The 17145-nt window shown below is 38.8% G+C and overlaps 1 protein-coding gene across 1 annotated transcript in view; it reads right to left on the bottom strand.

Annotated features, from left to right (window-relative positions):
- Positions 1-17145, bottom strand: part of HELZ (helicase with zinc finger) — a 150050-nt gene that overhangs the window by 37047 nt on the left and 95858 nt on the right. Inside the window, 4 exon segments of the mRNA XM_057716956.1 lie at positions 3487-3566; positions 8308-8515; positions 10207-10397; positions 11182-11233. Coding sequence (XP_057572939.1) covers positions 3487-3566; positions 8308-8515; positions 10207-10397; positions 11182-11233 — 531 coding nt within the window.

A 17145-nucleotide genomic window follows, 5' to 3' on the forward strand; every position in this document is an offset into this window, starting at 1 on the left:
ATTTCAGTAACTTTGAAGCGAACAAAAAAATAAGTTCTGTATCACCTTTGTATAACCAGCTTGGCTGTCAATTTCTGCCATTATTGCTTCAACAAACACTTATTGAGGGCCTACCAAGGATACCGTGCCTGGGGCTGGAGCGTAAAACAGCAATAAGGCTTAGTTTGTACCCTCAAGAGTGCAGGGTGGGGGTTGGCAAACTACGGCCCCCAGGCCATTTCCACTCCACCAGATTTTTGTACATAAAATTTTATTGGAACACAGTCACACTCGTTCATTTACATCCTGTCTATGGCTGCTTTCTCATTACAATAGCAGAGGTGAGTGGTTGCAACAGAAACCATATAGTCCACAAAGCCTGAAAAATTACTATCTGATCTTTTACAGAAAAAGTTTGCTAAGCTCTGGCTTACAGTCCAGTAGAGGATACCAACATATAAACATAAAATTAGAGGTGTTGTAAGAGGATGTGATGTGAGATCCTGAGGGCTAAGAAAATTAAAGGTGACTTCACAGAGATGATGATCTTTGAGTTGAATCTTGCACAAAAAGCTGGAGTTTTCCAGTGAGGGAAGGACATGCTAGATAAAGGTAACAGCTTATACACTGAGGCATATTTAAGATGAGAAACTTTGTGTACACAGAGCTACAACTTGACTTACGTGCTCATTTTCCCCTTCTTGACGTTAGATGAAACTGCAGAAGCCCAATCACACAAGACCCTGAATGATTCGATACTGAGTATTAATGCTTTTCTAATCCTGTAAACTGTGGCCAGCTACCAAAGGTTTGAAGCTAGGGAGTGCTGTCATCCTTCTGAAACACAAGTTTGATCATGAGTGACATGGAACTGGCCACTCTCAAGACAACAGAACAAGTAGTTCGTTCCTGAATTGAAACTGGGGTATACCTGGCAACCAAGCCATCACCACAGATGGCTGCGACGTGCCACTCACACCCCAAGAGCATCCTCAGCTCAAACGGACCAACATGTAATTTGGCCAATAAGATCCTGAAGGTTACTGGGTGTATATATATCATCTAGAAAATGAAATGAGAAGGACGACAGCTCTGTCCCAGTCTCCCCAAGCAGCTGCAACGCCTGCTCTTCAACTGTCTCAGAAGTTGATTAAGGCTTTTTATAAACACACATTTTTCCTCATAAATCTTCATCTTTTTAATGACTAAAGCTACATTCACAGCTGGAAGGGATACACCTTCTCCCAAAAGACATGGTTGACAGGCACACTCCAATTGCATGAGGGAGAGCATGATCAGGTGCCAAGGCTGCGTGCGGATAAGCTGGTGTTTCAACTGCCTTCTTCACTTCTGACTTTCACGTGGACAGAAAGCTGGGCCAATGTCACAGGAATGCAGATCAAGACTGTGCTCCTCTATGACACTACAATGGGCTAAGCAGGGTAGGTGACTGTGAAGTCTGAGCAGCCTGACTGTAGTCCTCTCTCACTTTCCTCTTACTGCTGAGTCAGTGAAAGCTAGGACCTTTCCTCCCTGCTAGGTCCCAGGACAAAGCACCAGGGTGGGAAAGAAAGTGAAATGTGTCGATCAGGTTGCCTAGTCGCCTAACAGGGAGAGACCACAACAGAAAATTTAAAAAAAGGACATGAGAGACATTTGGCTATCTTGGCTTCTGCTGCTCTGATAGCACCTAAGACTCTCCTGCTTGGGTTTGTCCTAACCCTAGCCCTAACCCTGACCCTGACCCTGACCCTGACCCTCTGACTACAACCGCCATGGCTGCAGCCCCCCAGCACGTCACTGCTCTCCCTCTGGCCCCCTGACCAAACACAGAGGATGCCTACTTTCACTGCTGCTCCCCTCTTCCTCTGTCAGCAAGTTCCCCTGACTGCCTAATTTGTATGGCAGCTCCTACAGCGGGTACTGAGTCCTTCCAGTTGTGTAAACTGTGAGTCAGGGCTGTTTATGAGGCATAAGCAACTGAATATAGAGAACAGCTGCTTAAAGCCAGGCTGAGGCTGGAAATACACATTCGGAAGTCACTATCATGGATTGGGTATTGAAAACTGTGGAAATGGACTAGCTTATGGTAAAAAAGCATAGAATGCAAAGAGAGGTATGGGACAGTGACAGAACCCTGGGAATCCCCAACTTAAGGACTAGGGACAGATGGGAAGGGGTGGACAGGAACTTTTTTATAAGAGTCATGTTAGAAAGAGTTGCGGAAAGTAGAAACATGTATCAAAGAAACCAAAAGAAACAAGATGGTCAAGAAGAAAGAAATAGGAAATAGTGCCAAATACCAAAGAAAAGTCAAGTAAAGCTACAACTGAAGCATGTTCATAAGATGTGGTCACTTTGAGGTGTTTTTTTTTTTTTGGCTGTGCCACTTGCAGGATCTTAGTTCCCCAACCAGGGATTGAACCTGGGCCCACGGCAGTGAAAGTGCAGAGTCCTAACCACTGGACTGCTGGGGTAGTCCCCAGTCACTTTGAGCTCAATAGTTTCAGTGGAATGTTAAGGCCTAATACTAGCCTGTGTTGCTTAAGGGACAAATAAGAGATGAGGGTGAAAAGGAGAAATTAGGCAGTAGCTATATAAAGGAGATGAAGCCCAAAGAAACTGTCTTTAAAAAAACAGCCTATCATGCTGAGGAGGAAGAACCAGTAGGTGGAAAGAATCTGAAGATAAATGAAGAGAAGGGACACTTCTGTGAGGTGACCGGAAAAGGAGAGATTAGTCTTAATGGAAACTCTTCCTCTGAGACTGGTGATACAGAAGTAAGGATGTTCATGGACACAGAAAAAGTGTGAAGACTCAAGTTTTGAGTTAACAGGGTGAAATCCTTGGTTTAACTCTAAGGCAAGGTCATCTCCTGATCACAAGAATAACAGGTGGAAGGTGAGCAGGCATCAGAGGAGCTGCTGAGGAAACTGGGCGACGGGAGCCAGGTATACGTGAAGGAAACGCAGAGGCGTCCCGTGGGTTCCCTGAGGTTAGAAAATATAATTTCCAGGGGCACCACTTCAACCAGTGATTTGGTTTTCCCTAACTGGTTCACGAGCACAGAAACAGAGAAAGTAGCTGAACCAATGGGTTAAGAGTTACGGACGTACACAGCAGCTGCAATGAGGGAACAAGGTGAGGGCCTTGAGGAAGTCAAGTCTTCCTTCTTCACTAAAACAGCTCTTCCCAGTCTGAGAGAATTTTTAATGACACATCTATAGCTGTGTCTTCAGTTCCTACTCCATCATTGGAAGTCTCTAAATTCAAGTCTATTACTAAGTAACACAATCTGAGGAAAGTATTCTGATAAATAAAATAGCGCAGTCAGAGGAAAGGCGGAGGGAGGGAGTGTGACGTGATCCACCAGATCCTCGCAAAACAACACACGTGAGAGACACACGCAAAAAGGCAGACAGTTTTCTTTACAACACCAGGATTCCAAGTTGATCAATCAAACTAAATCCATTAGAACAATGCATTCATTAAAGGTAAACTACATACCTGTTTTGATTCTGTAGGCTTTTTCTCTGGTGTTCGAATCTTATTGATCTCAGGTCCAGGATTATTTGTATCACCTTTACCTAAGAAAATATTTTACAATTCTTATAAATTGTCTCCAGTGATGTTACAAAATTCCAAGGACTATCCAAAATTAGACAAAGAAGTAGAATATTTTAAACATTTTTCACCCATTATTAATTGATTATTACTGCTTGGGTTTTGTTCTTAAATTTTCAGAGTTGCCATTTCTCTGCAAGAAAGAAAATTTATAAATGAAGCAAATCTATTTGACAAGGCAAAGACTTAATAAGGGAATAACCTTAAAACATCAAATAACTCCAAAGATAACTACCCATTCTCCAGGAATTTACAAACTCATTTTCTTAAACCAGAATTAGAAAAGGCCTTGGCGTTCTTGCCTATTTATAAAGGCTTAATACTTTGGCCATTTACAAATGCAATTAAGCAAAAATCCAAATAATGTGTCAATGTAACTTAGTAAAGGAATCTAAACTAAACAAAGATATTCTGAAAAGAATGCAGTTATACTTTTAAAAGTAACATATCAGACTAAGTATAAGTGGATGATAAACAGCAAAAGAAGCAATATTAAGGTTAAAAATTCACAATTATAATAGACAAATAATGCTAGTTCACGCATGTGAAAGGCTTTTAATCTATAAGAACTAACTATTGGGTATTTTAAATCCCTTGAAAGAATCCTTAATTTGGGTTCTTCCTTGAAAACATTCGTTTAAGAATGCCACTGGAACTTTGTGCCAGAACAGTCTTAGTACTAAACTTCAAGTAATGAAAACTACGTCTGAGATAAAAAACACACTGGATGGAATTAGCAGATGATTAGACACTGCAGAAGAAAAACTTGAAGTTTTCTTCTGAACTTGAAGGCATAGCAAGAGAAACAACGCAAGGTGAAACACAGAAAAAAGAATTTTTTAAAAAATGAAAAGAGCATCCGTGAATTGTGTGGAAACTTCAAGAAGCCTAATAAATGGGTAGTTGAAATTCCTGAAGAGAAAGAAGCGGTGAGACAGAAACAATTTCTGAATAAAGGTCAAAAGTTTCCAAATTGATGAAAACTGTAAACCCACAGATACAAGAAACTCAACAAACCACAAACACAAGAAGCATGAAGAAAACTAGACCAAGAAATACCATTTTATCATAATCAAATCACTAAAACCAGTATAAAAAGTTCTTAAAAGCAGTCAGAGAGGGACTTCCTAGGTGATGCAGTGGTTAAGAATCTGCCAGTCAATGCAGGGGACACGGGTTTGATCCCTAAGCCCGTGCACCACAGCTATTGAGCCCATATGCCACAACTACTGAAGCCTGCATGCCTACAGCCTGTGCTCCGCAACAAGAGAAGCCACTGCACTGAGAAGCCCTCACACCACAATGAGGAGTAGTCCCCGCTCACCACAACTAGAGAAAGCCTGTGTGCAGCAACGAAGACCCAATGCAGCCAAATCAATCAATTAATTTATAAAAAAAAAAAGCAGTCAGAGAAAAAAAGACGTTATACACAGAAAAGCAAAGATAAGGATGACATCAGGTTTCTCACTAGAAATGATGTAAGCAAGAAAACAGTAGAGCAACAGCATTAAAGTTCTGAAAGACAAAAACTATCAACCAAGATTCCATACCCTGTAAAAATATCTTTCAAAAATGATGGTGAAATAAAAACATTTTCAGACATGCTGAAAGAATTCTTCAACAGCAGACCTGAACTACAAGGAATGTTAAAAGAAGTCCTTCAGGCAGAAGAAAAATTATTCAAATGGAAACATGAATACACAGAAAGAAATCAAGATTACCAGAAATACTAACTACATAGATAGATACAAAAGATTATTTTTCTTATTATTTAAAACTCTTTAAAAAATTACTTGGCTATTTAAATGAACATAACAATGTTTGAGGCTTGTAACATAGGTAAAAGTAAAATAAATGCATGATAACAGCACATAAAGGCTAGTAGAGGAAAAACTGAAATATGGTAAGGTTCTTTTACTGTACCTGAGTGGTAAAGCATAAACTGGAAAGTAAACTGTGTTAAGTGAAAGACGTGTGCTATAAACCTTAAAGCAAATACTAAAATAATAAAAGGAAAAGATGAACAAAAAACCGACTGGACAAATTGAAAAGAGATAGGCAGATGATAAAACAACTATATCAATAATTACATCAAGTGTAAATGTTTTAAACACCCCAATTAAAAGGCAGAGATTGTTACACTCAATTTTTGTAAAAATCAAGAGTGAACCATGTGCTATCTAAAAGAAATACACTTTAAATATAAAGACACAAACAGATTAAAAGTTAAAAAAAAAATAATATGCTATCACTAGCCAAAAGAAAGCTGAAGTGGATACACTAATATTAAGCAAAGTAGATCTCAGGGCAAAGAATGTTACCAGAGATAAAGAAGGCCATTCCAGGGCTTCCCTGGTGGCGCAGTGGTTAAGAATCCGCCTGCCAATGCAAGAGACATGGGTTGGATCCCCGGGCTGAGAAGATCCCACATGCCTCGGAGCAGCTAAGCCCATGCGCCACAACTAGTGAGCCTGTGCTCTAGAGCCCCTGAGCCACAACTACTGAGCCCACATGCCACAACTACTGAAGTCTGAGTGCCTAGAGCCCATGCTAACACTAACACTAAGATATCTATATGAATCTAAGCTTTCACCTTAACAAAATATGTGCAAGAGTTGTATTCTGAAAACTCTTTTTTTTTTTTTTAAAGCTGAAAGTAAAGACCTTAAAGAAGAGAGAGACACTCTGTTCATATATCAGAAGACTCAAGATGTCAGCTCTCCCCCAAAATGACCTACAGATTCAACACAACCCCAATCAAAATCTCAGTAGGCTTTTTTTGTAGAAGCTCACAAACTGATTCTAAAATGTATGTGCAAACGCAAAGGACCTGGAATAGATAATTTTGAAAAAGGAAAACAAAGTTGGAGGACTCATACTACCTGATTTCAACGCTTTTATAAGGCTACAGTAATCAAGACAGCATATTTGGCATAAACATATACAAGAATAGAAGACAACAGAGACTTCACATATGTGGCAAACTGATTTTCAACAAAGGCACCAAGTTATTTTAATGGAGGAAGGAGAGTGTTTTCAACAAATGGTGTTAGAACAACTGAACATACACATATGCAAAAACAAAACAAAATGACAACAACAAAAAAACCCTTCAATTCTTACCTCACACCATATATAAAAATTCACTTAAAGTAGAGCTAATTTAAGAGCTAAAACTATGAAACTTCTAGAAAATTAACACCGAAGATCTTTGTGATCTTGGATTAGGCAAAAAAATTTTAGACATAATACCAAACACATGACCCATAGAAGAAAAAAATGTATAAATCAGACTTCATCAAAAGTGGAAACTTTTATTCTTTGAAAGACACTGTTAAGAAAATCAACAGGCAAGCCATATCTTGGGAGAAAATATTCTCAAAACATGTATCTAATTAAAGATTTGTATCCAAAATGTATAAAGAACTCTTATAACTTCAGAAGACAAACCAATAAAAAAGTGGACAAAAGATATGAATAGACACTTCATCAAAGACACAGATGGCAAATAAGCCCAATGAAAAGATACTCAACCTTATTAGTCATTAGGAATATGCAAATTAATATAACAATCAGATACTATCAGATACCTATGAGCAAGGGTAAAATTAAAAAGACTGACAAATACCAAGTACTAATGAGAATGTGGAGCTACTGGAAATCTCACACGCAGTAGAAATGAAAAGTGGTTTGGCCACTTTGGAAAAAGAGTATGGCAGTTTCTTATAAAGTTAACAAATGTGCTCAACAAGCTCAATCTTGGGTATTTACCCAAGAGACATGAAAATATGTTCAACACATATGTTCATAGCAGCTTTACTCATAAGAGCCAAAATCAGAAATAATTAAGGATAGGTAAAAACACTGTGGTTCATCCATATAAGGGAACACTAATCAACAGCAAAAAGGAACCAACAACTGACAGAGACAACACAGATAAGTCTCGAAAGCATTAAGCTAATGAGTGAAGCCAGACACAAGGCAGGCACTGTGGTTCCATTTACATGACAAACTACAGGAAAGAGAAAAGTGCAGGGACAAAAGTCAGAGCAGTGGTTGCCCAGGGCTGGCGCTGGAGGGGAGTGACTGCTGAGGGAGACAGGGAGTATTCCGAGGTGCTGTGAACACCCTGGACCCTGACACTGGTGCTGGCTCACAGTTCTGGGTGCTTGTCAAACACATGAAACCACATTTTAAAAGGGTGAATTTTACTATATATGAATTACACTTCAATAAACCTGGCTTTAAAAAATAGAGAGGGTAATTTTTCCTGATTTATAATTCTAGTAGATAAGAGACTACGATCTGCGTAAGAATTAACTACTTTAAATCAGCTATTGCCACAGCAGCACTGATGTTTATTAGGATGCTACAAAAATATTGTGGGTCAACAAAAATATTTAACAGGAGAGGGTTTTCTGTCTCAATTTTAAATGATCACCATTTAAAATAATATAAATATTAACATTTTTTCAAGAAATTGATAATATCAATCATAAGTGGTAGGTTACATGCAAATTTTGTATCTGTGTACACATCTGCATCTCCTGGAGAGAGGACCCACAGTTTTCACGTTACATTCCTCCTCAAAGAGGTCGATGATCTTCCAACAACTTAACAATCATCCTGCTGCAGGAACTCTCTCTGTTGATACAATGTGGCGCATCATCAATTCCGGAACACGAGAACAGCAAAGCGGCTCACCGTTTCGACTCTGCTCGTGCTGACCCTTCTCCTGATGCTGGTTTTGCGGCTGCCCTATGCTGACAGGTGGGTGATGCCCAAGGCCATACGGTATGGGAGAGCCCCGTCCATGTGTCTGTAAGAGGTTCATATTGTAGGCCACTGCTGCCTGGTGTGTAATGATTCGAGGATCAACGGCAAACCTACCCTGGTACCCTGTCCACGGTACCTAGGTTATTATAAGAAATAAAACAACAGCTTTAAGTACATTTTGGAAGGCAAACTGCTATTAATTAGCAAAGAGCAAACACACACAGAGATGTTTATTTTATCAGAATGAATGCTAACAGTGACAACTGGCAGAATGACTGCTGTATCTCAACTGTCAAAAAAAAAAAAGAAAGGCTCCTTGAATCTGTAATGTGTAAGGGAAAACTGATCATTTCCCTTACATGCTCGGTTAGAAAGAAATCGGGGACTTAAAATTGGTAATTATTCCTTGAGGCATCAAATCATTTTACAGTCTTGAATAATTTTCCCTCAATATGAATGGAGATATATCACAGATTACCATGAAAACTGTCTTTTTAAAGTCATAACTGCATAGATATCCAGTTTAATAAACGTGAATAAGAAATAGGGAAAAAATTTAAGAAAGAATTCAGTCTAAGGAGTCACAACTCAAAAAATATGTATTACTATTTTATATGGATAACCAAATCATTTAATGTTCATTTACTATAGGCAAAATTCAAACAGGTCATTAATTTAATTAATGCTTTTGATTAAACCACAGAAACAGAAAATTTCTTTAGGTGTGTCTAAATATATAATCTCTGCATATTAACATAAAAGGAAAAAACACAATGACATCTGAGCTACTGCCCCTATTATTTTATTATAACTGTTAAATTCAGACTCTTAGAAATCTTATATAATAAAAGCCTCTTTGACCTAGTAAAATGAAATATAAATCCTAAGGGACTTACTATTTAAAGACGATGATGTATAATGTTGCCAGGCTGTCTGGGAAGAAATAACCCAGCTAAAAGTGAAAGTCTATGGGGCGCTGATATAAATGACATAAATGACATATTTCTTATTGACAGTTACTCTCATTGGCTGCCGTGACTGTGAACTATCATGACCAATATGGCTGAAAAATGCTGGCAGCTAGGCATTTTGCATTTTGGGGGTGTGGGCAGGGGTGCCAAAGATCCTTGACAAGGATCACCTCTGCCTGAAATTACAGTACTTATCTTAAATGAAAGAAATATTTTCTAGGCTAAAATTCCTGAATTTGGAAATCTTAGTACAACAGTATATTTTTTAAATTACTGAATATTCAGAAATCTTAAAGAAAATAAAAATGAGTTTCACATAAGACGGAAGCCCTCTAGAAACCTATAGTCTTAGAGCTGATTTAATAATGTTTTTAAGTACCAGTAGGATTTCATAAGGCGTGTAATTTCTCAGATAAATTCACATCCAAGGGAGACAGACTAATTCAAGCCTTTTTGTCTCCTCCAAAGAACTGTATTTTTTAGGAAGGGTTAGTGAATTATGTAAGAATGAAAAAGCAAAAGATAAATTAAAACATCACTTTATAAAACAAGAATCCAATTTACTAGCTCTGTTAACTTTCAGCCCAATTTTCCCCAGTAAAAATATTTAAAACAATACAAAGACTTCTCAATCAAAACATCCAATTTACAGATTTCTTCACAGCCGCTGATAGTCTAGTATCAAACTCTAAGCAACAATTCACATTTCTTTGCTTTAAAAGAAGCTTATAGGCACTGAAAAGTCAAAAAAAAAAAAGAGAGAGAGAGATTGGTAGAACACTATTTGGGATAGTCTCTAATTCAGTGAAGCCTATTTTATCTCATTGAATAGAGAGTATCTTAAACCTCTACTTACAGGTAAAGGCACGGACATAACCACATTCCCTCCATAGACAGCAGGTACATAAAGAATACTTGTCCCAGTGTGAGGATCTATTCTTTGAACAGGGCTTGGAGATTTCCCCAAATTCGGGTGAGGTCCAAGAGGGGGTGGAGGAGTATATGCTCTAATAGGATTGCCAATAAGTACAGAGGGATTGGGCTGAACTGAAAAACAAACAGAGAAAGGATGCAGTCAAGAGCTGTAAATATTCACGTAGACAAAAGTAATTAAAATCATCCAACAGCAAAATACATTTCCTAGGTTTTCCATGTCTTATAAATCAAAGAGTTATCAGTGCGGAAGAGTAAAGCATATTAAAAAAACAATCATTTTACCACATTCCCTAACATTAGGTTGAGATACACAAAGTATTCCTTCATAAACTAGCGTAATTTTAAACATCTTCCAAGGAGCTGGAGATGTGTCCTTTAAGACAGAAAACCATGCATACACACAAACATGCACCCACAGTAAACAATCTTCTAAGACTGGAAAACATACACAATTCTTCAGAATAAAGTTTTGACTTGCAATTATAACACAGCCACACACAAAATGGTTAAGCAATTATTGTTTTAAAAGCATAATTCTGCAACACTTTAAATCATTAAATAAATCTTATCTTGAAATTCGTATGAACCAACATTTGTAGGATATAAATACGTTCCAAAAAGTTATGTTGCATAAGAGGCGTAAATGTTCATCCTCAGAACTTCTACATACGCACCCTGCAACCTACACAATGACCCTTTTTCAAAAATGACCTATCAAAGCATTCACAAGACAGATGTGCTGAATAAAAGAGTTACATGAGTTCCAAAGTGTCAGAGTGTGTGTGCATGTGCGTGTGTATCCCTCTCTTCATCCTCCTCTTTCTAATGATGAAATGTGGGATGAATGTCTTACATCATAAAAGCAAGTTTTCACAGGGCTAATTTTTCCACTTACCAATTCCATCATTCTGGAAATGATCATTCTGGATATGATGTAGGCTTTTCCCCTTCACAGAAAAATACAAACGTATAATAATTTAAACACACCTAATATTAAAGAACAATAACCATTTTCCTAATCCCATGCAAAATAAATGTATACAGCAACTATTAAAACTTAAAGACTGAGAGTATGTAATTAATAACCATTAGATGCCTCTGAGCCAAGTTTCTTTTTAAACATTAAGTCAGGGTGCCAGGCCTCAAGTTTCCTCAACTTTAAGTTAAGGATATCTAAAATCCTTTTTTCTTTTTAATTTTTTTATAAAAAGAAATATGCATCAATATGACTAAAACCTAAATTCTATTCCTTTGCAGCTTCTTTATAAATCTTCTATGAATTAAATGATGAAGTGTAAAAGCTGTTTTCAAGGGAAAAACATCAATCTTCAACTCTTGAGGACGAGACCCTTTAAAATAATAACATGAATGTAAGTATGCTTTGGGGTTTACTGTATTTTGAGTATGATTCACGGTATCTTAAACTGTAAAATTTACTGAAGGAACAGGAAAACACAGTGTTATAATCTGCAGTGTGGATGTCAAAAGCATCAGAAATGCACAAACATTTTAACCCAATAATTGCACTTTCTGGAACCTAAACATCCATCGACAGAAGATTTATTAAATAAATAATGGACGATTCATACAATGCCACGCTAGTCTACCATTACAAATGATGACTTTGGGGCAGAAATAATATTTGAAGAAACAAGGGTTCTAAATTTCTAGACTTAAAATTTTTTTTTTCTCCTTTCATTGGCTAAATGTAACACAAAGCCATTATACGACACAAGTAGCATATTACACAACTTACCCTTCAACCACATATATTTTTTATTTGTATATTACATCTGAAAACTAAAGTGGGGGGGACAGTGTCTATGGTAGGAAGAAAAATTCATTCTTGACCAAAGTAAAGGTACAGTGATGCTTCATTTACCTTCCTATCTGTCAGCAACTTTAAATATTAAGGTCAGCACTAAACGTCAAAGGCTTATGGCCGGCTGGTTAGTGATGGGTAGGCAAGGGTAGCTAAGCTCTAACTCCTAAAAAGTCAGAAAAAAATAGTCAGGAAAGAATCACAGCTGGTCCATTAACCAGAAGAGAATGTTCACGATGCTTTGTCAGTAGCTATAAAAAAAAAAAAAAAAAAAAAAAAAAAAAAAGACAAGCTTCTGAGGAATAGAAAAGTGAAAAGAAAGCAGGCATGAGAAAGGGAAAACCGTGAGAAGAGTGGCAGAGAGCAGGCATGGCAGCAACAGGCGGGGAGAGGAGACACGTCAGCAGTTACATGCGGCCACAAGAGCAGCCAGAGGCGGGCACACTGACAGAAGGAGGGAAAGCCAGGGACACAGCAGGGAGAAGACAGCTCCCAGAGGCTAACAAACCGCTTAGATTTCTTAGCCTCTAAGGGCCCATCAACCAGGGGCAGCTGTGTAGCACGTGAAGAAAACATAGTGCTTTAGTCAGTGTGGCAGGCAGACCAGCCCCCCAAAGTCATGCACACCCTAATCCCTGGAACCCATGAATACGTCATGTTATGTGGCAAAAGGGACTCTGCAGATATAACTAAAGACTTAATATAGGAAGATTATCCTGGATTATCTGGGTGGATCCAATGGAATCACAGGAGCCCTAGAAGCAGAGAAATCTCTCCAGCTGGCGTCAGAGAAATGCAGTAGAGTGAGAGGAAAGTGAGAGAAAGTGAGAGGAAAGGAAGTGAGAGATACAAGTGGTAGAAGGGGAAGTCAGAGGTTCCAAAAGAAAGATTCAATGCACCGCTGACAGCTCTGAGATGCAGGGGCCACACGCAAGAACTGGAAAGAAGCCTCCAGAAGCTAAGAGTGGCTCCCAGCTGAGGGCCAGCAAGGACACAGGGACCTCAGCCCTTACAACCACAAGGACTGGATTCTGCCAACAACCAGCGTGACCTCAGAGGGAGACCCTTCCCAGAGCCTCCAGATAAGAGCCCCATGGACCAGCACCTTGATCCTGGCCTTGTGAGACCTGGAGCCAAGAAGCCAACCCAAACAACCTGGACATCCGACTCAAGAAATGCGAGATAATAAACGTGCTGTTTCAAGTCACTAAGTCTGTGCTAATGTGTTACATCAGCAATAGGCGACAAAGAATAACCGTAGCCTGGAGTAATCCTATACTGTAAAGCTGGAAGCATGCCAGACAGTAAACATCAGCACTCTAGGTGCAACGTGATAAACTAAGTGAAAAAGAAACTAGGAAAGATACCGTCTACACTACAGTGTTGCTGTGATGACTCTGTTGATGGAGATGCTGCATATAAAGCATAAAAGGACCTAAATACCTAGGACTTTGTCATTATTGATTCCCTGAGCCTAGAACATCGCTTGGCTTAATGAATGCTGTTGAATGAATGGGGGAAAGAAAGCAATTTGAGGCCTTTCACATAGAAAGATAGTGGCATATCTGCAAGCATAATTCAGCACTCTGTACAGTTCAATACAGGAAAATCTCCTCTAGCATATTTAGACTTAGCACGCAACTGCCGAGCAAAAAGTGTGCTTGGTCTATATAAATATACAGTGCTTGGTAGCATATAGACAAAATAATAATGCAGCAGTAAGTTAGAGCTAACTATGTATAAAAGTCGTTCCATAATGATAACTCCAAATTTTTGCTAATAAATCTCAGAAAGAGTGCATACTTTTGGTAGAAAGAGTATAAGCAAATGTAGTTCATATCATCATTTTTTGAGGGCTATTGTTTTACTCAACCATTTATTCACTCAAATATTTATTTTCGCATTCACTCACTCTTTCATCATTTTCCATGTATTCATTCAGCAAGTGTTTATAAGGCCCACGATACGTCCACCCCTGGCTGGGCACTGAGGCTACTGAGCCACATACGTCTGACACGTCTCTGATGTCTGGACACGGAGACACAACAGAAGCAGCTAGACAGACAGTGAAGAACAACTCACAAACTAAAATCTATAAAACAATGCTATGGTCCTCTCAGAGGATCCATTTCTGAATATCATCTATCCTCTCAATAGTTTTTAGAGTATGGACAAATGAATCTGTTCCACTTTAGCAAAGCTCCTAAGCGCTGCTCCCAGCACGTGCCCTGGAAATAAGCAGACTGAGGACAGGCAAGTTGTTTTCCTGCGTGCTGATTCTGCAGGCGCCCGCGACACAGATGCTTCCCTGTAAACAAACGGTGCCTGCAGAGAGTGAGGCAACGAATGCTTCGCTGGGACTACCTGCTCCCGGACTCCTAGCGTTTTGCACTTTCACTAACCCTTACCATAGAACGGACATCTCAGTGAGGAGAATAAAGCTATTTAATGGATGAAGAGCTAGGGGTACGCTTTGCTGCCAAACACGGTCCTGAGGAAGCACTCCTGGAGCGTGCTGAGCCGTTACCCAGCATTCTGATGACTTTATCTACACTAAAGCTTGCTGGGGTTTTCAAGCCTAGCCTAACATCAACAATACTAATTTTTAATATTTCTTATGCACAGAACTGCGTTACACATTAAGGAAACTTGGGGGGAAATTATATAGCTTAGCATCACGTTTTCAGAAACAGCATTCTTTTCTTGCAATGAAGTAACTTCCCCTTCATTAAAAGACTCCAGTATATGAAACAAGATATCTGGAATTTGTTTCAAAATTCTCCAGTGTGTATCTGTGGTGGTGGTGGAGTGGGAGAGGTGGGCTGTAGGTGAAGCAAGATTAAGGATAAACTGATAGTTAATGAAGCTAGATGAGAGGGAATTCATTATACGATTCTATTTATGTATATATTTGGAATTTTCTAAAACAGAAAGTTGGATAAAAAGGACTCCAGTACAAAGTCAATCCTCAAAACAATTTAACAGAAGTAAAATAAAGCACTGGGGAGTGAAGGGACAGACGATAACAAAAATAACCACGGGCTCACTAGACCTCGGTTACCTAAAGTTATTATTATTATTATATATGATATAAATAACTTTAAATAACCAGGTATATAAACAGTTCAGTGAGCCACTGTGTTAGTGACAGTGAAATAACAGATGCTACCTACTGGACAGTGAAGAACATTTCCCAAAAAGTTAAAAAGAAAACACTGGGGGGAGATGGCGGCTGTGGCCTCCAGTTACACCATCTTCCGGCTGAAAGAAGGAAGCCACATCACACTCTCCTGGCAGCATCACAAGCGTCACTCGCTTACCAGACACCTCCTGAGCACCACCTCGTGCGCAGGGTGGGGCTGGGCACGAGGGGCTGCACAAAGTACACAGGATAGGGTTTTTGTCTTCGGGGAGTTGATGGTTTTGGAAAAGCAAGAGGACTCAACATATATTTTCTTTACCTTTAAAATAAAAACAAAAAACAAATCGCAGGATCCTGCTCAGGGTCAGCACACATCTGACATCCTGACTGAATCTAGCCGCAGCTGTGGTGCATTAATTGGTGCTAACGCTCACCAGCTAAGTAAGGAAAGAGTTTACCGTAGTGACTGTAGTTAAGGATATACAAAAGGTATAATATCTCTGCAACAGTTTAAATAAAAACCAACATAATTTAAATTTTAAAGTTTCTAAAATTTAAAACCCTAACTGGGTTCCCACTCTTCACCTACTTTAAGCTACTTGCTGTTCTCTGGAGAGCCTGTTCTCTCACACCTCTTGCTCTTTGTATGAGCTCTTTAGTAAGCTTCACTCATTCATCTTAAAAATAAGCCAGATGTTGTTCTAGGCACAGAGGCTAGAGCAGCAAATAGCACAGGCAGAAATCTCTGCCCTAAGGGAGCTTCTATTCTAGTTTTTGACAATCTCTCCAATCTCCCACTCACTCCACCCACTCGGTGGACTCCTCAACAAGACCTCCCTGGTGGAAATTAACCCTGAATTTCCACCACGGTGGAATGGTACCTCCTCTGACCATTACCCCTCCAACATGTGCCACAAGAAGAGTGGGGCTAATCTGCTTCTCTAGCACCTACCATAGCACTTGTCACACAGAAGAAACTTAACTGTTTGATAAATAAGTTGATTATTAACTTATCAATAGTGTAAACTTTAGAAATTTAGAGGATTCAGTTATGCCAAATGCTTAATCTCCTAGTAATTCCAAGTCACTAAAGCATTATTGTGCATCAAGTCCATTTTTATTAAACTCAGACAACAGTGTATTAACACAGAAAGCAGTTTCGTCTCAGTTTAATATCTACTCAGCTAAAAGATCTTCAAGATATTAAACCCACAGTTATTTCTTACACATTAAGCTTTACATTTTAAAAATGAAGCCCCAAACTGGTATATCTCTTAGTTCATGCCGATAAGTTTAATACCATGCTGACGACTAGAAACATACCCAAAAGCCAGAGCAGATACTATACACGCCACTCTCGTAACTTTCCTTTTCTAGATGGTAAGTGCAGGCATTTTTTTTTTTTCAGGCAATCTAGCAAATAAACCAGCTGTTTCTGCCCAAAATAACTATAGTTCAAAAGCAGAAATGGCCTTGATTCCCTCACATCCAATCCCAATGACTGAACTGCTTCTTTTACAACAAACACTGGTCAAAATCGATGAAAGTTATCTTCAGGAAATCAGCCAAATTTTCTCACTGTGTCAAATACCACTTGAAATGAGTTGGTCTTCAACAAGAGATTAGAACTGTTTTCCTTATACAAATATTGTTATTATTATGTTATCCCTTGCAAAAAAAAATATGCCATAAGAGTATGCTTTTAATGTGTGTGATGGTCTTTTAAACTGCTCTGTGTCATTCACATCGTGCTAAAAATAAGTCTACCAGTAGAGAAGACTGGGAGGTACATTACACACAGGACACCAGACCCAATCAGGTACCTAAAAACTTTTCTTTTTAATATTTTTTTGATGTGGACCATTTTTAAAGTCTTTATTGAATTTGTTACAATA

Source organism: Hippopotamus amphibius, chromosome 17 (genome assembly GCF_030028045.1).
Source record: "Hippopotamus amphibius kiboko isolate mHipAmp2 chromosome 17, mHipAmp2.hap2, whole genome shotgun sequence".
In the NCBI taxonomy this organism is placed as follows: Eukaryota; Metazoa; Chordata; class Mammalia; order Artiodactyla; family Hippopotamidae; genus Hippopotamus; species Hippopotamus amphibius.